Raw genomic sequence first — 23,173 nt, forward strand, 5'->3', positions numbered from 1 at the left:
GTATATTTTTGCCTGAGAGCAACTTGTGTATCTTTTTTTTTCATGTCTCATTTTCATGGTTAGCAACTGGCTTCTGCTCAGAATGATACTCTCAATACAAATTGTGTCCTGTGATTATGATCACTGCAGGGCAGTCATGTGGAGAGAGCATTAGCCTTTAAAATGTATACCTAATTGAAAAAAATTAGTACCAAGCAACACTTACAGATTAAGGCTGTGCTTGAGCTGGAACATAAAATCTAATTTTTCAGGAAATCTAAATTTTCTAAAATATTTTCTTTTGCCCATAAAACTAAACTTTTGGACAAATTCTTGAAATACTTGGTATTTAATTTCTAAATTGGAATAGTGACCTTTTTATTATTTTTATTGCTAGTATATATATTTATATTTTAAGTATATTTGTCTATACATATATATAAAATATAAAAGTTATTTAAATTCTGTTTAGTCCATGTGTTCAACTGAATAACTGGCTACTTAGAAAAGGGAAAATATAGCCCTTTTACTGGGTACAAAGATGAATCAGAAAAGATAGAAATGACACAGCTCCTTAGTCCTCCATTTGTTCTCCTATCTTTGGTTCCTACAAAGATTGTCTCTACTTTGGTAATGTTTCCTTTGAAGATGGCTGTGACTTAGGACAGACAAAATGAAATTAAGGGATCTTCTGGACCATAGTTTAGCAATGCTGAAGCTGTATCCTTCTGGTGCACTGAAGAAGCAGTTGTGTAGGGCGAAGTCTCAGATTTTTTCCTAAAGCGAAGGAAATAAAACCATTGGAAGCTGCTTCTTTCTGTGACTAGCCTTTTTACAGTACTCGTCCCTCCCTCATTTGTACAGGTTCAGTTTTCCACTGATCCTTTCCCTTGAAGGCTATTTCAGGGGTAGGTAGGAGTGGGCTGGTAGTCCTGATCTCTCATTTAATTATATCCTAAGATCTGGACAGGAGTAGGGGTTTATTAAGCAGAAAAGTTAAGTAAATCAGAAATTAATTTTAGCCTTTCTCAGCATACCTCTATACTCTCTGGACAACTCACATCCTCAAAGAAATATACTTTTTCTTCAAGACCCAGATTGAGTTATTTCTTTTCGTGAAGCCTTAGTTGATACCCCCAAAGCCCACTCTACTCTCCCCTGGTATCTTCTCTGTACCTGTCACATAACTTTTTTTTATTATAGTCATTATTTATGAGCTTGTTTTTTTAAAAAATAAGCTATGAACTCTTTTAGCTCTGAGCTTTTTTCTTGCTTATAAACCCATCACCTAACATGGTTGCTGACATTTCATTGTGTTGAGTAAATGAACTATCAGAAAACATTTCAAAACAGTGCCTAGAATATCCTAGGTACTTAAGGTTTTTAGGTGGTGGTATACCATTTATTGAAGTAATAGATATTTAAAACAGTTTTTTTTTCTCTCCTAACAGGAACAGTATTCCCTTTCAACTTCGAAAACGAATATCCATGCAACACACAGTACTTACAAAGTGGAGTTAGCAGAGTAAGTCTTAGAAATTATAATAAAATAAAACATTACGACTGGAAAGTAACATTTGTTAGATGGCTGTTGTGTGCCAGGTACTATACTAAGTGCTTTATATACTTTTTAAAAGTTATGATCTATTTCAAGCATATATTAAAGAGAATAAACACTTATTAATACCCGTTGCTCACCGTTTTCAAATCTAAATATTTTATTTTATTTGTTTTAGAAAATGTTAAAGAAAAAAACCTTACAGGTAAAATTTTAAAAACCTATATATCCCTGAACCATCCCATTTCCTTCCTATACTTCCCTAAGATAACTAGCCTCAATTTATTATTGTTTTCGTGAATGTATTAGTACTTTTGCTATAACAAATAGAATTGTTTTAACTGTTCTACAATTTTATATAAATAATATTTTACCTACACATATTTTGCTATATTTTTTCACATTTAGGTTTATATTTAAGGTTTTCTAATTTAATTTTTTGACTAAATAGTCACAAATTTAAAAATTCAAAATATACAAAATGACATTTAGTGAAGTTTCCCTCCAATCTCTATCCCCCAGTCACCTATTTCCTCTGATCAGAAGTAACCATTGTACACCTTTCTTATCTAGAAACTTCCAGAAATACACTATGCATAGACAAGCATAAATATATTTATAAATGGAATACTAGGCAACTGTTAAAATGAGTAAAGCAGTCCAATATGTGCTGATACAGAATAACCTCTTTATATATATATTAAGCTACCACATTTCTTGTTCCATTTTTTGTCACGGGCATGACACTTGTTTCTGTTTTATAATAGAAATAGAAATATTTTATAATAAATGCTACAATAAACACCCATCTGTATGTTATGTTTTATACATGTTTGAGAGGTTCTCAGTAGTATAAACCTGGAGTAGAATTGCTATATACTATAAAATTTCTCTCCAAAGTGATTTGTACAAGCAATGCATGAAGTACTCTGATTTTTCTACATCCTTACCTTGTTATTGTCAGACTTTCACTCTTTTTTCATGTTTAATGGGTGAGAAATGTACCTCATCAGTTTTAATTTTTTATTCTTTATTACTTTGAATGCAGCATCTTTTCTTATGTTTAATTTGGCCATTTGGTTTTTCTCTTTTGTGAATTATCAGTTCATATCATTTGCCCATTTCTCTTGGTCTGTGAGAGAATTGTTTATTTTTTGTGTGTGTTTTTTTTTCAAACTTTAAAATTTTAATGTTGTCATATTTTAAATTTTTTTATGATTTCACTCTTTGTGTCATTGTTTATGAAGTTTTCTCATCCCTAAGATCAAAGGATATTTTTCCTACATATTCTTCCAAAAGGTTTAAAGTTTTGCTTTAATATTTAAGTGTATAGTCTACCTGAAATTAATTTTTGTATGATATAGATAGAAATCTATTTTTTTCATATAGAAGACCAGTTGTAAATCACAATTCATTGAATGATCTATTATTTCCATACAGATTTATGCCATCTTTATTGTATAAGTTTTCAGATAAATAGAACCTGTTTCTGGACTCTTAATTCTTTTCCATTGATCTATTTGTGTATCTCTGTGTCAGTACCATGATGTCTTAATTACACTTGCTTTATATTAATTTTTTAAGCCATTGTAATGTTTTGTTTTATGTGTTCCAGTAGTTAGCATTTCCCTAATTAATACAATAATAATATTCATACCTCTCTTTGGAACCCTTGACCTTCTTTTAGAAACTTTATAAATAAAAAGGAGTATATTAATATTGTAAATTTTATAGAGAAAAATCAATTAATTAGATATACTTCTAAGTTTAAAATTTTGTCTGCTGCTTCAATTATAATGCAAAAGCGACCAGAATCTATGTCAGAGATATATCACATAATTTATAAAGAAGGACACTTTTTACTAACTCTCTGTATTTTTTTAAACCAACTTTGTTAAGATATAATTTACATACAGAAAAATGAACCCATTTGTTCAAAGAGTTTTGATAAATATATACCTCACATAACTAACTCCACAATGAAGCTATAGAGCTGTAGTTTCATCTTCCCCCAAAGTACTCTTTTATTCCTTTACAGTCATTCACCGTCCCCACTTCCACTAATCCTAGTGCTCCCTCCTCCAGGCATCCGCTGATCTGCTTTCTTTAACTATAAATTAGTTTTGGCTGCTCTAAAATTTCATATAAATGAAATCACACAGTCTATATTCTTTGGTGTTAGATTTTTTTTTTTTTTTTTAAGTATGAGGGCCTCTCACTGTTGTGGTCTCTCCCGTTGTGGAGCACAGGCTCTGGACGTGCAGGCTTAGCGGCCATGGCTCATGGGCCCAGCCGCTCCGCAGCATGTGGGATCTTCCCGGACTGGGGCATGAACCCGTGTCCCCTGCATTGGCAGGCAGACTCTCAACCACTGCGCCACTAGGGAAGCCCTGGTGTTAGATATTTTTTGCTCAGCATAATGTTTTTGAGATTCTTCCATGTCCTTGTACATAGGAGTAGTTGGTTTGTTTTTAATTTGGAATAGTATTCTGCTGTGTGAATATAGGACAATTTATTTATATCTCAGTTGATGGACATTGGATTGTATCTAGTTTTGGGATATTATGAGTAATGCTGCTGTGGATAATTGTGTTCACGTCTTTGTGTGGGCATACACACAATAACCAGGAGTGGAATTGATGAATTGTATGTTAAGTTGGTTTGAAACTGCCAAAATGTTTTCCAAAGTTGTTGTACCATCTTACATTCCCACTAGTAGTGTGTGAGGTACCAGTTGCTTCACATCCTTGTCAACACTTGGTATAGTCAGTCTTCATTTTTTAGCCATTTTAGTGTGTGAGTAGTTGTATCTCATTGTATTTTATATTTGTATTTTCTGAATAATTAATGAGATTGAACATTTTATCATGAGTTTATTTACCATCTGTATTTTTCTTTTTTCTTTTTGGTAAGTGTCTGTTCAAATCTTTTGCCTGTTTCTAATATTTGAGTTGTTTGTCTTTTTATCACTGAATCATATGAGTTTGTTGAAATCACTATATCATATACGTGTGAATTTATTTCTAAACTCTATTATGTTCTACTGATTTATGTCTGTTTTTTTCCAGCTTTATTGAGATATAATTGACATATAATGTGTAAGTTTAAGATATAGAATGTGATGATTTGATACATGTGTATGTTGTAAAATGTTTACCACAATGAGTTCAGTTAACATATCCTTCATTTCACATAATCACTATTTTGTTGCTGTTGTTTTGTTATAGTGAGAACATTAAGATATACCCTCTTAGCAGCTTTCAATATACAATATAGTATTGTCAACTATAGTCATCATGCTATATACTAGATTCCCTATATGTCTATCTCTTGGTCATCATCACACTTTACAGACTGCTGTAGCTTTCTGATAAGTCTTGAAATCAAGTAATGAAAGTTCATTAACTTTATTCTTTTTCAAATTTGTTATTCTGGGTCCTCTGCATTTCCATATAAGTTTTAAATGAGGCTGTCAATTTCTACAAAAAAGCCTATTGGAATTTTGATTGAGTTTAAAAATTAATTTGAAAAGAATTAACATCTTAATTTTGAGTCTTTGATCCATAAACATGACATTTCTCTCTGTGCTTTGTTTTTTTCAGCATAGGAGTCTTGAGCATCTTTTGTCAAATTTATAAGCATTTTGTATTTTTTGATACTATTGCTAAGTGGTATTTTTGTAAATTTCAAATTCCACATCTTGGATACTAGGATATAGAAATACTATTGATTTTTGTGTATTGACCTTGCTAAACTCACTTCTTAGATCTCATAGCCTTTTTGTAGCGTATTCCCTCCCGTTCTTGCTCTATTGTCATAATTTTACTTTAGCTTGTGCTATAAATACACAGCACAGTGCTATTATTTTTGCTTTTGTATATTATCTTTTAAAATAATTTTTAAAAATAAAAGAATGAATTTTATTTTACCTTCATTTATTCCATTTCCAGCACTCTTAATTTCTTTGTGTAAATCCATGTTTATTACTGGTATTATCTTTCTTCTGCCTGAACAACTTCTTTTAATCTGTTTTTTTTTAAATTATTACCTCATAAAAAAGCACTTGAAAACTTTGGCTTAACAACAACTTATTATCTTTCATGGGTCTGTGGGCTGACTGGTCTTAGGTGGCCATTTCTCAAAGATGTGGTTGCAATCAGATAACATCTAGGTCTGGAGTGCTTTAAAGTCTTGACTGGACTGGATGGCCAGATGGCTTACTCACATGGCAGGTAGTTAATGCTGTCTGTTGGTTTAGAGTTTAGCTGCCCCTGTAGACTGGAAGGGGCACCTACAAATGACCTCACCAAATGGCTTGGGCTCTTTACAGCACCATGTCTGGGTTTCAAGACTAAGGCCTGGAAACCAGCAGGGGCCTGTCATATTAGATTGGTCAGAGCAGTCACAGAGTTTGCTCAGATTCAAGGGGAGGAGGTAAGAGAATGTCAAGAATTTGTGGCCATCTTTGATCTGTTTAAGAATAATATGAATTTCCCTTCATCTGTATTACCAATTCATGGCCTTCACCCATTATTTTTATTTATTTATTTATTTATTTATTTATTTATTTATTTATTTATTTATTTATATTTTTTAATTTAAAAAAATTTATTGGGGTATAGTTGTTTTACAATGTTGTGTTAGTTTCTGCTTTATAGTGAGTGAAGTGGAGTTCCCTGTGCTATACATCAGGTTCTCACTAGTTATCTATTTTATATGCATTAGTGTATATATATATATATATATATATATATATATATATATATATATATGTCAATCCCAATCTCCCAATTCATCCCACTTCCTCCTTCCCCCCTTGGTGTCCATACATTTGTTCTCTGCGACTGTGTCTCTGTTTCTGCCTTAGACACAGCTTCATCTGTACCATTTTTCTAGATTTTCTCTTTCTGACTTACTTCGCTCCATATGGCAGTCTCTAGGTCTGTCCACGTCTCTACAAATGACCTAATTTTGTTCCTCTTTATGGCTGAATAATATTCCATTGCATATATGTGCCAGTCTCAGAGACCTCTGGGACAATATGAAATGCACCATTCTTTTTTATAGGCTTTTTTTCCCCATTGTTTCCTAGGAGCTCCTTTATACTACAGAAATTAGTTCTTTATGACTTGCAGTATTTTTCCTGTTTACATTTTGTCTTTTGAGAGTGTTTATAAATCTTACTCTTTAAATTTTCATCCTAGGAATGGATGTTGATATGAATTTGTCTCTTCCTGTTCTCCTTCCTCATCTCAGTGGTGTACATTTGTTTAAGACAAGTGACAGGGTCTGGGAACATTTTTGCTATAAAAATGAAAAGGCTAAATAGAATATCTGGGTGTGCAGATTGGGTATTTCACCACAAATTGCAAAGAAACTTGACTTGAAACAAAAACAAAACTGGTGTTTATTTTGCTTTACTCAAGCCTAGTCAACATTTTTCATTTCCTAAACTAGCCATATTATCCCATGTTTTGCAGCTCAAGGCTGCTTTTCTTCCATAAACATTCATTTCTCACCGGTCAGCCAGCCTAACTCCTATTAATCCTGTAAGTGTTGTTTAAGCATCACTTCCTATGTAAAGTGTTTCCTCAAATTTCTAAGTCAAATTTTATACCCCTTCCTTCCATTGCACCTTCTGCATATCTTTATTATAGAACTTCTCAAGTTTTATTGTCATTTAGTGTTTTATTTTTCTGTCTACCTTTTAGTTTGTGATCCCTCCAGAAACATATACTGGAATGTCATGTTCATCTTTGTATTCCCAATACAAAGCACAGTGCCAATCATGTAGTAGGCACTCTGTGTTTGTTAAATGAGTGGGTTTAATAGGGCCACTGCTATCCATTTGGTGCCTTTACAAGAATTAGAAGAAGAACAAAAAATTATATAAAAATACAGATTTTGTTAGAATAAGATACTTTGCTGCCACCTGCTAGGGTATCTGCCACATCTGTGCTGTGAATGGTACCCCTTTAGATCCACATTCTTCATAACTATATGCAGTAGCCCTGAGTTTCAAAAGCTAGCTCGACTACCTCTTATCTATGTACTTTTGGATTTGTTACTAAACACTTTTTGTCTTGGTTTCCCTTGTCTGTAATATGGTGATCATAACACTTGCCTTATTTCCTTGTAAGATTATGACAGTGAAATGAGATAAGACATAGATAATCACCTTATAAAATTTTAGTAGGTGTACTTTCTTACATGCTATGAAAGATTTGAAATCTACATTTTCGGTTGTTAATATGTGCAGGCATGACAAAGTAAATTTACTTTTTTTCAGCTTTATTGAGATATAATTGACAAATACAAATTGAATATATTTAGGTTGAACAACATGATTTTTTAAAAAAGTTATGCAACCTGATGATGTAATATACATACACATTGTGATATGATTACCACAATCAAATTAATTAACACACACAATTTATATGGAAACACAAAAGACCCCGAATAGCCAAAGCAATCTTGAGAAAGAAAAATGGAGGTAGAGGAATCAGGCGCCCTGACTTCAGACTATACTACAAAGCTACAGGAATCAAAACAGTATGCTACTGGCACAAAAACAGAAATATAGATCAATGGAACAGGATAGAAAGTCCAGAGATAAATCCATGCACCTATGGTCACCTAGTCTATGACAAAGGAGGCAAGACTATACAATGGAGAAAAGACAGTCTCTTCAATAAGTGATGCTGGGAAAACTGGACAGCAACATGTAAAAGAGTGAAATTGGAACACTCCCTAACATGATACACACAAAAAAACCCCTCAAAATGGATTAAAAAACAAAGTGTTAGATAAAATTTTAAAACCTTAGATAAAAAGTGTATTTTCTTCTTTCAATAGTGTAAGACGAATGGAATGCAAGCCTTTTCTCAAGGTCTTAATGAACAACAACATCAGTCTCCAGTTAAAAAAGGTAAATTTTTACCATAATTCCCAACTTTCATAAGAGAGTCTTAGCATTCATGTAAAGTTAATATTTGCTTAGCTGCAAACCTTAGGTACATAAGAAATTTTATTATATTCTTTTGGTTGATTTCTGTCTATATTTGGTTATAGGTTTGACTGCTCTAAAGGGGAAACCACAATAACAGTGACTGAAACAAGATAGAAGTTTATTTCTGTATCTTCTGTATCATGTAAAATTTTGAGCTGGTGTACTCATTCTGGTCTGTGAAGTTGCTACCAGCCCCTGTATTATACTGTCCTATGGCTTTACCATCCTCAATACATGGCTTCTATCTTATTGCACAAGATGAATACCTCTGCTCCAGCCATCATGTTCCCTCTCTAGCCATCAAGAAGGAAGTAAGGAGGAAGAAAGTTCTAAAAAGTATGACCCAGAAGTTGTATATATAACTTCTATTTAATTTCTCATTGCCCAGAACTTAGTCATGCTGTACAAAGCAGACTGGAAAATATAATCTTTAGCTTTCCAGCCAGCTAATTCTATTGCTGAAGCAGAAAGGAAGAATTGCTCTTGGGAAGAATAGTCTTTCCCACACCAACTACTTTTCTAATAAAGTAAAGATTATTTATTAATTTAGTTTCCAAATTTTTGTCAACCAATCTATGTATGTAATTTAAAAGTTACAAGTTATAAAAGTACTCTATTAGCATTTTCTTCTAGTATTTAACTCCATATTCTGAAGAAAATATTTAAATTTTTTCCATATTTCTCATTTTTTATATTATATTTTGAAAGCCTCTTTTGGAAAATGAGAACTTATGTCTTCCACATCAGTCCCCTCATTTCTTCAACCCTTCTGTCTACCCCCTCCCCGTCACATAGTTACTTAAATTTCATTTAGAGCATCATCACTCAGTTGCTTGGCTGAGAGGTTCATATATGAGAGGTGCATATCTCTGTTTCATACAATCCATCTTTTTTCCTAGAGTTAATGTTTGCCTTGTTTTTCTATGCAACTGTTGTTAACTTTGCACATCAGTTGCTCCAACAACTCTGCCACACTTATATATATTTTCCTTATGGTCATATGTATCAGTTGGCATTTTTTCCCCTGAAGGAGACTTTCCTTTTAGAATCCTCCATTATCCTGTTCCAGTATGGATTAATTACAATTCAGTGCTGCTGTGAAGCTGTTTTCCTGGAATGGACTTTTACTGTTATCTGGGGATATTCCCCTTGCAATTCTCAGGTTTCTTTTTTCTTCTTTTTGATTGAAGTAAAACTCATCATTTAAACCATTATAAATGTACAATATCATGCAACCATCACCACTGTCTAATTCCAGAACATTTTTATTACCCCCAAAGAAACCTCATACCCATTAAGCAGTACTCCCTCATTCAGTCCTCTCCCCAGCCACCAGCAAACACTAATCTGCTTTTTGTCTTTATGGATTTACTTATTCTGGACATCTCACTTAATAGAATTATAAAATATATGACGTTTTGTTTGTGGCTTCTTTTATTTACCATAAGTTATTCAAAGTTCATCCATGTGTAGCATGTATCAGTACTTCATTCCTTTTTATGGATGAATAGTATTTTATTGTATGGATAAGCCACATTTTGTTTATTTATTTCTCAGTTAATGGACATTCAGTTGTTTTTACTTTTTGGCTATTGTGAATAATGTTGCTATGAATATTTGTGTACAGATTTCTGTTTGAACACCTGTTTTCATTTCTCTTGGATATATGCCTATGAGTAGATTTGACAGGTCATATGGTAGTTCTGTGTTTAGCATTTTGAGGAACTGCCACACTTGTTTTCCACAGTGGCTATACCCCTTTACATTCCCAATAGCAATGTGTGAGGGTTCCAGTTCCTTGACATCCTTGTTAGGGTCTTTTTTTTCTCTCATAACCAATCTAGTGGGTGTGAAGTGGTATCTCATTGTGATTTTGATATTTATTTCTCTAATGACTAATGATTTTGAGTGTCTTTTCATGTGTTGTTGGCCATTTGTATTTCTCCTTGGAGAAAGGTCTATTCATGTCCTTTGACCATATTTTAATTAGGTTGTTTTCTTTTTGTTGTTGAGTTTTAAGAGTTCTAGATAGTAGACCCTCACCTGTTCTCTCCCTCTCTCTCCCACTTCCCTTCTGCCTTCCTCCCCTTCTCTCTCTCCCTATGTATGTGTGTGTGTGTGTCTGTGTGTGTGTAATAAATATATACATATATTTATTAGGTATTAGATATGTGTATATAAGACCCTTATCAGATATGTAATAATAGACACTAGACTCTTATCAGATATATAATTGTCAAGGACTTTTTCCTTTGTCTTTTCATTCTTTTGATAGTATACTTATATGTACACATTTTTTTAAGTTTGTTGAAGTCCAATTTATCATTTTTTCTTCTGTTGCCTATGCCTTTGATGTCATTTCTGAGAAATTGCCAAATCTCAGGTCATAAAGATTTATCCCTATGAGTTTTACAGTTTTAACTCTTACATTTAGCTCTTACATTTAGGTCCATTTTGAATTAATTTTTGTATATGGTGTGAGTTATAAGCCAACATTCACTTTTTAAAATTGAGGTATAGTTGACATACAATATTATATAAGTTTCAGGTGTGCAGAATACTGAATCAGTTTTAAAGGTTATATTTCATTTATAGTTATTATAAAATGTTGGCTATGTTCCCTGTGTTATGCTATATATCCTTGTAACTTATTTATTTTATACATGGTAGTTTGTACCTCTTAATTCCCTGCCCCCGTATTTCCCCTCCCCCTTCCCTCTCCCTACTGGTAACCACTGGTTTGTTCTCTATATCTGTGAGTCTATTTCTTTATGTTATATTTAATAGTTACTTTTATTTTTTAGATTCCACATATAAGTGATACCATACAGTATTTGTCTTTCTCTGACTTATTTCACTTAGCATAATACCCTCCAAGTCCTTCCATGTTGTTACAAATGGCAAACTTCCATTCTTTTTTGTGGCTGAGTGATATTCCATAGTATATGTATACCACATTTTCTAATTCCATTCCTTTGTTGATGGACACTTGGGTTGCTTCCGTATCTTGGCAATTGTAAGTAATGCTGCTGTGAACATTGGATGCATGTATGTTTTCATTTTTTTTTTCAGAAAAATACCCAGGAATAGAATTGCTGAGTCATATGGTAGTTCTATTTTTAGTTTTTTGAAAAATCTCCATTCTGTTTTCCACAGTGGCTGCACTAATTTATATTCCCAACAAAAGTGAACCAGGGTTCCCTTTTCTTCTCATCCTCACCAACATTTGTTATTTGTGTTCTTTTTCATGATAGCCATTCTGACAAGTGTGAGGTGCTATCTTGTTATGATTTTAATTTGCATTTCTCTGATGATTAACGATGTTGAACATCTTTTCATGTGCCAGTTGGCCATCTGTATGTCTTCTTTGGATAAATGTCTTTTCAGGTGTTCTTCCCATTTTTTAATTGGGTTGTTTGTATTTTGATGTTGAGTTGTATGAGCTGTTTCTGTATTTTAGATATTAACCCCTATTGGTCATATTATTTGCAAATATTTTCTCCCATCAGTAGGTTATCATTTAGTTTTGTCAGTGGTTTCCTTTGCTGTGCAGAAGCTTTTAAGTTTAATAGGGCCCATTTGTTTATTTTTGCTTTTATTTCCTTTGCTTTAGGAGACAGATTCAAAAAAATATTGCTACAATTTATGTCAAAGAGTGTTTCACCCATGTTTTCTTCTAGGAATCTTATGGTTTCCAGTGTTACATTTAGGCCTTTAAACCATCTTGAGTTAATTTTTGTATATGGTGTTAGAGAATGTTCTAGTTTCATTCTTTTACATGTAGCTATCCAGTTTTCCCAGCACCGCTTATGGAAGATACTTTCTTTTTTCCATTGTATATTGTTGCCTACTTTGTGGTAGATTAAATGACCATAAATTCATGGGTTCATTTCTTGAGCCCTCTGTTCTATTTCATTGATCTATGTGTATGTTTTGTATCCTACTATTATTTTTTTTAATTGAAGTTCAGTTGATTTACCATGTTGTGTTAGTTTCTGATGTACAGCAAAGTGATTCAGTTATACATACACACACTCATATATATATTCTTTTTCATATTCTTTCCATTATGGTTTATTACAGGATATTGAATATAGTTCCCTGTACTATACAGTAAGACCTTTTTGTTTATCCATACTGTTTTGATTACTGTAGCTTTGTATATAGTCTGAAGTCAGGGAGCATGATACCTCCAGTTCTGTTCCTCTTTCTCAAGATTGTTTTGGCTATTTGGGGTCTTTTGTGTTTCCATACAAATCTTAAAATTATTTGTTCTAGTTCTATGAAAAATGCCATTGATATTTTCATAGGGATTGCATTGAATCTGTAGATTGTCTTGGGCAGAATGGTCATTTGAATAATATTAATTTTTCCAGTCCATGAACAAAGTATATCTTTCCATCTATTAGTGTCGTCTTCAGTTTCTTTCATCAAAATATTGGCAAATTGAATCCAACAATACATCAAAAGAATCATACACCATGATCAAGTGGGATTTATTCCAGGATGCAAGGATTTTTCAATATCTGCAAATCAATCACTGTGACACACCATATTAACAAACTGCAGAATAAAAATTATATGATCATCTCATTAGACACAGAAAAAGCTTCTGACAAAATTCAACATCCATTTATTATAAAAACTCTGTAGAAAGTGGGCATAGAGGGATCATACCTCAACATAATAAAGGCTGTATATGACAAGCCCACAGCTAACATCATACTCAATGGTGAAAAGCTGAAAGCATTTCCTTTAAGATCAGGAAAAAGACAAGGATGCCTACTCTCACCAGTTTTATTCAACATAGTATTGGAAGTCATAGCCACAGCAGTCAGACAAGAAAAAGAAATAGAAGGAATCCAAATTAGAAAAGAAGAAGTAAAACTGTCACTGTTGGAAGATGACCTGATACTATTCATAGAAAACCCTAAAGCTGCCACCAAAAAACTTCTAGAGCTCATCAATGAATTTGATAAAGTTGCAGGATACAAAATTAATATAAAGAAGTCTGTTGCATTTCTATACACTAACAACAAATGCTCAGAAAGAGAAATTGAGGAAACAGTCCCATTTACAATTGCATCAACAAGAATAAATACCTAGGAATAAACCTACCTAAGGAGATAAAAGACCTGCACTTGGGGGCTTCCGTGGTGGCAAAGTGGTTGAGAGTCCGCTTGCCGATGCAGGGGACACGGGTTCGTACCCCGGTCTGGGAAGATCCCACATGCTGTGGAGCGGCTAGGCCCATGAGCCATGGCCACTGAGCCTACGTGTCCAGAGCCTATGCTCCACAATGGGAGAGGCCACAACAGTGAGAGACCCGTGTACTGCAAAAAAAAAAAAAAAAAAAAAAAAAGTACTTGGAAAACTGTAAGACACCAACTTTATTTTTTTGCATTAGGTATGCAGTTGTCTCATCACCATTTCTTAAAAAGACAGTTTTTTTTCTCCATTGAATAATCGTGGCACCTTTGTAGAAAACCTTTTTTTTTAAATTTTTTTTATTAGTTTCTGCCTTATAACAAAGTGAATCAGTCATACATATACATCTGTTCCCACATCCCTTCCCTCATGCATCTCCCTCCCTCCCACCCTCCCCATCCCACCCCTCCAGGCGGTCACAAAGCACCGAGCTGATCTCCCTGTGCTCTGCGGCTGCTTCCCACTATCTATCTACCTTACATTTGGTAGTGTATATATGTCCATGCCTCTCTTTCGCTTTGTCACAGCTTACCCTTCCCCCTCCCCATATCCTCAAGTCCATTCTCAAGTAGGTCTGTGTCTTTATTCCCGTTTTACCCCTAGGTACTTCATGACATTTTTTTTTTTAAATTCCGTATATATGTGTTAGCATACGATATTTGTCTTTCTCTTTCTGACTTACTTCACTCTGTATGACAGACTCTAGGTCTATCCACCTCATTACAAATAGCTCAGTTTCGTTTCTTTTTATGGCTGAGTAATATTCCATTGTATATATGTGCCACATCTTCTTTATCCATTCATCCGATGATGGACACTTAGGTTGTTTCCAGCTCCGGGCTATTGTAAATAGAGCTGCAATGAACATTTTGGTACATGCCTCTTTTTGAATTATGGTTTTCTCAGGGTATATGCCTAGTAGTGGGATTGCTGGGTCATATGGTAGTTCTATTTTTAGTTTTCTAAGGAACCTCCATACTGTTCTCCATAGTGGCTGTACCAATTCACATTCCCACCAGCAGTGCAAGAGTGTTCCCTTTTCTCCACACCCTCTCCATCATTTATTGTTTCTAGATTTCTTGATGATGGCCATTCTGACTGGTGTGAGATGATATCTCATTGTAGTTTTGATTTGCATTTCTCTAATGATTAATGATGTTGAGCATTCTTTCATGTGTTTGTTGGCAGTCTGTATATCTTCTTTGGAGAAATGCCTATTTAAGTCTTCTGCCCATTTTTGGATTGGGTTGTTTGTATTTTTGCTATTGAGCTGCATGAGCTGCTTATAAATTTTGGAGATTAATCCTTTGTCAGTTGCTTCATTTGCAAATATTTTCTCCCATTCTGAGGGTTGTCTTTTGGTCTTGTTTATGGTTTCCTTTGCTGTGCAAAAGCTTTGAAGTTTCATTAGGTCCCATTTGTTTATCTTTGTTTTTATTTCCATTTCTCTAGGAGGTGGGTCCAAAAGGATCTTGCTGTGATTTATGTCATAGAGTGTTCTACCTATGTTTTCCTCTAAGAGTTTGATAGTTTCTGGCCTTACATTTAAGTCTTTAATCCATTTTGAGCTTATTTTTGTGTATGGTGTTAGGGAATGATCTAATCTCAAACTTTTACATGTCCCTGTCCAGTTTTCCCAGCACCACTTATTGAAGAGGCTGTCCTTTCTCCACTGTACATTCCTGCCTCCTTTATCAAAGATAAGTTGGCCATATGTGTGTGGGTTTATCTCTGGGCTTTCTATCCTGATCCACTGATCTATCTTTCTGTTTTTATGCCAGTACCACACTGTCTTAATTACTGTAGCTTTGTAGTATAGTCTGAAGTCAGGGAGCCTGATTCCTCCAGCTCCGTTTTTTGTTCTCAAGATTGCTTTGGCTATTCGGGGTCTTTTGTTTTTCCAAACAAATTTTGAAATTATTTGTTCTAGTTCTGTGAAAAATGCCAGTGGTAGTTTGATAGGGATTGCACTGAATCTGTAGATTGCTTTGGGTAGTAGAGTCATTTTCACAATATTGATTCTTCCAATCCAGGAGCATGGTATATCTCTCCATCTATTTGTATCATCTTTAATTTCTTTCATCAGTGTCTTATAATTTTCTGCATACAGGTCTTTTGTCTCCTTAGGTAGGTTTATTCCTAGATATTTTGTTCTTTTTGTTGCAGTGGTAAATGGGAGTGTTTTCTTGATTTCATTTTCAGATTTTTCATCATTAGTGTACAGGAATGCCAGAGATTTCTGTACATAAATTTTGTATCCTGCTACTTTACCAAATTCATTGATTAGCTCTAGTAGTTTTTCGGTAGCATCTTTAGGATTCTCTATGTATAGTATCATGTCATCTGCAAACAGTGACAGCTTTACTTCTTCTTTTCCAATTTGGATTCCTTTTATTTCCTTTTCTTCTCTGATTGCTGTGGCTAAAACTTCCAAAACTATGTTGAATAAGAGTGGTGAGAGTGGGCAGCCTTGTCTTGTTCCTGATCTTAGTGGAAATTGTTTCAGTTTTTCACCATTAAGGACAATGTTGGCTGTGGGTTTGTCATATATGGCCTTTATTACGTTGAGGAAAGTTCCCTCTATGCCTACTTTCTGCAGGGTTTTTATCATAAATGGGTGTTGAATTTTGTCGAAAGCTTTCTCTGCATCTATTGAGATGATCATATGGTTTTTCTCCTTCAACTTGTTAATATGGTGTATCACGTTGATTGATTTGCGTATATTGAAGAATCCTTGCATTCCTGGAATAAACCCCACTTGATCATGGTGTATGATCCTTTTAATGTGCTGTTGGATTCTGTTTGCTAGTATTTTGTTGAGGATTTTTGCATCTATGTTCATCAGTGATATTGGCCTGTAGTTTTCTTTCTTTGTGACATCCTTGCCTGGTTTTGGTATCAAGGTGATGGTGGCCTCGTAGAATGAGTTTGGGAGTGTTCCTTCCTCTGATATTGTTTGGAAGAGTTTGAGAAGGATGGGTGTTAGCTCTTCTCTAAATGTTTGATAGAATTCGCCTGTGAAGCCATCTTGTCCTGGGCTTTTGTTTGATGGAAGATTTTTAATCACAGTTTCAATTTCAGTGCTTGTGATTGGTCTATTCATATTTTCTATTTTTTCCTGAGTCAGTCTTGGCAGGTTGTGCATTTCTAAGAATTTGTCCATTTCTTCCAGGTTGTCCATTTTATTGGCATAGAGTTGCTTATAGTAATCTCTCATGATCTTTTGTATTTCTGCAGTGTCAGTTGTTACTTCTCCTTTTTCATTTCTAATTCTATTGATTTGAGTCTTCTCCCTTCTTTTCTTGATGGGTCTGGCCAATGGTTTGTCAATTTTGTTTATCTTCTCAAAGAACAAGCTTTTAGTTTTGTTGATCTTTGCTATTGTTTCCTTCATTTCTTTTTCATTTATTTCTGATCTGATCTTTATGATTTCTTTCCTTCTGCTAGCTTTGGGGGTTTTTTGTTCTTCTTTCTCTAATTGCTTTAGGTGCAGGGTCAGGTCGTTTACTCGAAATGTTTCCTGTTTCTTAAGGTGGGATTGTATTGCTATAAACTTTCCCCTTAGAACTGCTTTTGCTGCGTCCCATAGGTTTTGGGTCGTCATGTCTCCATTGTCATTTGTTTCTAGGTATTTTTAAATTTCCTCTTTGATTTCTTCAGTGATCACTTCGTTATTGAGTAGTGTATTGTTTAGCCTCCATGTGTTTGTACTTTTTACAGATCTTTTCCTGTAATTGATGTCTAGTCTCATAGCATTGTGGTCGGAAAAGATACTTGATACAATTTCAATTTTCTTAAATTTACCAAGGCTTGATTTGTGACCCAAGATATGATCTATCCTGGAGAATGTTCCATGAGCACTTGAGAAAAATGTGTATTCTGCTGTTTTTGGATGGAATGTCCTATAAATATCAACTAAGTCCATCTTGTTTAATGTATCATTTAAAGCTTGTGTTTCCTTATTTATTTTCATTTTGGATGATCTGTCCATTGGTGAAAGTGGGGTGTTAAAGTCCCCTACTATGATTGTGTTACTGTCGATTTCCCCTTTTATGGCTGTTAGTATTTGCCTTATGTATTGAGGTGCTCCTATGTTGGGTGCATAAATATTTACAATTGTTATATCTTCTTCTTGGATTGATCCCTTTATCGTTATGTAGTGTCCTTCTTTGTCTCTTCTAATAGTCTTTATTTTAAAGTCTATTTTGTCTGATATAAGAATTGCTACTCCAGCTTTCTTTTGATTTCCATTTGCATGGAATATCTTTTTCCATCCCCTTACTTTCAATCTGTATGTGTCTCTAGGTCTGAAGTGGGTGTCTTGTAGACAGCATATATATGGGTCTTGTTTTTGTATCCATTCAGCCACTCTGTTTCTTTTGGTGGGAGCATTTAGTCCATTTACATTTAAGGTAATTATTGATATGTATGTTCCTATTCCCATTTCCTTAATTGCTTTGGGTTCGTTATTGTAGGTATATTCCTTCTGTTGTGTTTCTTGCCTAGAGAAGTTCCTTTAGCATTTGTTGTAAAGCTGGTTTGGTGGTGCTGAACTCTCTCAGCTTTTGCTTGTCTGTAAAGGTTTTAATTTCTCCATCAAATCTGAATGAGATCCTTGCTGGGTAGAGTAATCTTGGTTGCAGGTTTCTCTCCTTCATCACTTTAATTATGTCCTGCCACTCCCTTCTGGCTTGTAGAGTTTCTGCTGAGAGATCAGCTGTTAACCTGATGGGGATTCCCTTGTGTGTTATTTGTTTTTTTTCCCTTGCTGCTTTTAATATGTTTTCTTTGTGTTTAATTTTTGACAGTTTGATTAATATGTGTCTTGGCGTATTTCTCCTTGGATTTATTCTGTATGGGACTCTCTGTGCCTCCTGGACTTGATTAACTATTTCCTTTCCCATATTGGGGAAGTTTTCAACTATAATCTCTTCAAATATTTTCTCAGTCCCTTTCTTTTTCTCTTCTTCTTCTGGAACCCCTATAATTCGAATGTTGGTGCGTTTAATGTTGTCCCAGATGCCTCTGAGACTGTCCTCTGTTCTTTTCATTCTTTTTTCTTTATTTTGCTCTGCAGCAGTTATTTCCACTATTTTATCTTCCACCTCACTTATCCGTTCTTCTGCCTCAGTTATTCTGCTATTGATCCCATCTAGAGTATTTTTCACTTCATTTATTGTGTTTTTAATCGATGCTTGATTCATCTTTATTTCTTCTAGGTCCTTGTTAACTGTTTCTTGCATTTTGTCTATTCTATTTCCAAGATTATGGATCTTGGAAATAGAATCTTGGATCAGCTTTACTATCATTATTCTGAATTCTTTTTCAGGTAGACTGCCTATTACCTCTTCATTTGTTAGGTCTGGTAAGTTTTTATCTTGCTCCTTCACCTGCTGTGTGTTTTTCTGTCTTCTCATTTTGCTTATTTTACTGTGTTTGGGGTCTCCTTTTTGCAGGCTGTAGATTCGTAGTTCCCGTTGTTTTTGGTGTCTGTCCCCAGTGGCTAAGGTTGTTTCAGTAGGTTGTGTAGGCTTCCTGGTGGGGGGGACTAATGCCTGTGTTCTGGTGGTTGAGGCTCGATCTTGTCTTTCTGGTGGACAGGCCCACGACTGCTGGTGTGTTTTGGGGTGCCTATGGCCTTATTATGTTTTTAGGTAGCCTCTCTGCTAATGGGTGGTGTTGTGTTCCTGCCTTGCTAGTTGCTTGGCATAGGGTGACCAGCACTGTAGCTTGCTGGTCGTTGAGTGAAGCTGGGTGCTGGTGTTGAGATGGAGATCTCTGGGAGATTTTCGCTGCTTGATATTGTGTGGAGCTGGGAGTTCTCTTGTGGACCCGTGTCCTGAAGTTGGCTCTCCCACTTCAGAGGCACAGCACTGACTCTTGGCTGCAGGACCAAGAGCCTTTCATCCACCGATAGAACCCTGGGACATATGGTGGAAGCAAAGCTATACAGAGAGAATCTTACACAGAAGATTACAGATACACATTCACAAAAAGAGAGCAGGGGGAAAAATCAAAAATCTTGCTCTCCAAGTCCACCTCCTCAATTTGGGATAATTCGTTGTAAAAAGAGGAAAAAGGGGGGAAAGTCTTAAATCTTGTCCTCAAAGTCCAGTTCCTCAATTTGGGATGATTCGCTGTCCATTCATGCACTCCACAGACGCAGGGCACATTAAATGGACCGTGGAACTTTAATCCGCTGCCTCCGAGGCTGCACAGAGAGATTTCCCTGTCTCTGCTCTCACAGCTCCCGGGTCTCAGCCTTGGACCTGGCCCCGCCTCTGCACGTAGGTCGCTGGAGGGCGTCCGTTCTTCCCTCAGACAGGACGGGTTTAAAGGAGTCGCTGATTCGGGGGCTCTGGCTCACTCAGGCAGAGGGGAGGGAGGGGCGCACAGTGTGGGGCGGGCCTGCGGCGGCAGAGGCCGGCGTGACGTTGCAGCAGCCCATGGCGCTCCGTGCGCTTTCCCGGGAAAGCCGTCCCCGGGTCCCGGGACCCCGGCAGTGGCGGGGTGCACAGGCCCCCCGGAAGGCGGGGCGGACAGTGACCCGCGCTCGCACACAGGCCCGGTGGTGGCGGCGGCGGCGGCAGTGGCGGCGGCGGAGGCGGCGTCCCATGCCCGTCACCGGGGTCCGTGCCTTACCCGCGGCTTGCGCCTGTCTCCGGCGCTTCCCCAAGCAGCCCTCTTAATGCCCTCTCCTCGCGCACCAGGAAACAAAAGGGAAAAAAGTCTCTTGCCTCTTCGGGAGCTCCAGACCCTTTCCCCGGACTCCCTCCGGGCTAGCCGTGGTGCACTAACCCCTTCAGGCTCTCTTCCTGCCGCCAGCCCCAGTCCTCTCCCTGCGCTCCCTGTAGAAAACCTTTGACCATAGGTTTATGTGTTTATTTCTGGACTCTCAGTTTTGTTCCCTTGATCTGTAAGTCTACCCTTATTTCAGTACCACACTGTTTTATTTACTATAGCTTTATATTAAGTTTTGAAATTGGGAAGTATGAGTCTTCCAACTTTGTTCTTTTTCCAGGTTGTTTGGTTATTTGTGATCCCTTGCAATTCCATGTGAGTTTTAGAATCTGTGCTTCCATTACTGCAAAAAAAAAAAAAAAAAGAAAGAGACAAGACTGTTGGAGTTTTGATATGGATGGCATTGCATTTGTAGGTCACTTTGGGGGATTATTGCCATCTTAACAATATTGAATCTTCCAATCTGTGAACATGGGATATATTTCCATTTATTTAGGTATTCTTTAATTTCTTCCAGCAGTTTCTTACAGTTTCAGTGTACAAGCTTTATACCTTTTTGGTTAAATGTATTCCTACATATTATTTTTCATACTAATAAACTGGTTTTCTTAATTTCCTTTTTGTGTTATTCATTAATTGTGTAAAAAATACCACTGATTTTGTGTGGGGACATTTCTATGAGCTTAAAGAAATAAAGGATCATAAGAGAAAATTATGAATAATTAATTGTATGCCTATTAGGTAATTTAGATGCAATAGAAAAATTACTAGAAACACAGAAATTACCAAAACTTACTCAAGAAGAAATAGAATATCTGAGTAAACCTATAAAATGTCAGGAGATTGAATTTGTAATACAAAATCTCCCAACAGAGAAAAGTCTAAGATTTGTTGGCCTTACTGGTGAATTCTACCAAACATTTAAAGAAGAATTAATACTAGTCCTTCCCAAGTTCTTCCAAAAAATTGAAGAGGAAGGGACACTTCCCAACTCTTCTATGAGGCCAATATTACTCTCATATAAAAGCCAGACAAAGATATCCCTCGAAAAGAAAACTACAGACCGATATCTCTTAAAATATGGGTGCAAAAATTCTCAGTAAAATACATGAAAACCATATTTAGCAGCACAATAAAAGGTTATGCACTACGGCTAAGTGGGTTAATCCCAAGAATACAAAGGTGGTTCAACATTTGACAATTAATCAGTATAATACACCACATTAACAGAAGGCAGGGGCAAAGAAGATACATCACTATCTCATTTGATGCAGAAAAAGCATTTGGCAAAACCCAATACCCTTTCTTGGTAAAATTTCAGAAGCAAGGAATAGAAGGGAACTTCCTCAACATGATAAAAGGTATATATGGAAAACCCACAGCTAACATTGTACTCACTGGTGAAAGACTGAAAGCTTTCCCCTCTAAGATAAAGAACAAGTCAAGGATGCCCACTCTCACCACTTTTACTTAACATTATGGAAGCTCTCACTTGAGCAATTGGTCAAGAAAAATAAATAAAAGACATTCAAGTAGGAAAGGACAAAGTATTCTCCAGTCACACATGACATGGTCTTATGTGTAGAAATCCTAAAAAATCCACATAAAAAATTTAGACCTAATGAATTTAGCAAAGTTACAGGATACAAAATCATTGTCATTCATGATTTTAGTAATTTGAGTCTATTTTTTCTTAGTCTTCATCAATTTTAAACTTTTCAAATAACCAACTTTTTGTTTTGTTGATTTTCTCTGTTGTTATTTTATCTCTATTTCATTTATCTCCACTCTAATCTTTATTTCCTTCATCCTGGTAGCTTTTGATTTAGTTTGCTCTTATTTTTACTAGTTCTTTAATGTTTAAGGTTAGATATTTATTTGAGTCATTTTTTTAGTATAGGTATTTATAGCTGTATGTTTTGCTCTGAGCGCTGCTTTTGCTGCATCCCATAAATTTTGGTATGTTGTCTCCTTGTTTTCACATCTCAAAGTGTTTTCTCAGTCCTCTGTTATTTTTCTCTTTGACCCATTGGTTGTTCAAGAATATGGTTTGTTTTTTTGTTTGTTTGTTTGTTTGTTTTGTTTTGGGGTTTTTTTTGCAGTACACGGGCCTCACTGCTATGGCCTCTCCTGCGGTGGAGCACAGGCTCCGGGTGCACAGGCCCAGCGGCCATGGCCCACAGGCCCAGCGGCCATGGCCCATGGGCCCAGCCGCTCCGCGGCATGTGGGATCCTCCCAGACTGGGGCATGAACCCGCGTCCCCTGCATCAGCAGGCGGACTCCCAACCACTGCGCCACCAGGAAAGCCCAAGAATATGTTTTTAATTTACACATATTTGTAAATTTTCCAGTTTTACTTCTGTTATTGATTTGTAGTTTCATTCCATTGTGGTCAGAGAGGATACTTTGCATATCAGTGTTTTAAAACTTTTCAAGACTTCTGTGGTCTAACATATAGTTTGTCCTGGATGTTTTATGTGTACTTCAGAAGAGTGTATATTCTGCTGTTGTTGACTGAAGTGTTCTGTATAGTCTGTTAGGTCTATTTGGCTTACAGTGTTGTTCATGTCCTCTCTTTCCTTTTTGATCTGCTGTCTAGTTTTTCATTCATTATTGAAAGTGGGGTTTTGAAGGCTCCAATTGTTGTTGTTAAACTGTGTGCTTCTTCTTTCAA

General features: G+C 35.8%; 1 protein-coding gene across 1 annotated transcript in view; it reads left to right on the forward strand.

Moving 5' to 3' along the window:
• The window catches only part of LOC309792168 (uncharacterized protein C8orf88), a 57,516-nt gene that overhangs the window by 7,905 nt on the left and 26,438 nt on the right, over nucleotides 1-23,173 (forward strand). Inside the window, exons 3-4 of the mRNA XM_082601539.1 lie at nucleotides 1,431-1,504; nucleotides 8,396-8,468. Of these exons, the coding sequence (XP_082457665.1) occupies nucleotides 1,431-1,504; nucleotides 8,396-8,468 (147 nt within the window). The remainder of the gene's footprint in view (nucleotides 1-1,430; nucleotides 1,505-8,395; nucleotides 8,469-23,173) is intronic.

Source organism: Mesoplodon mirus, assembly GCF_964341445.2.
Source record: "Mesoplodon mirus genome assembly, chromosome: 16".
Classification (NCBI taxonomy): domain Eukaryota; kingdom Metazoa; phylum Chordata; class Mammalia; order Artiodactyla; family Ziphiidae; genus Mesoplodon; species Mesoplodon mirus.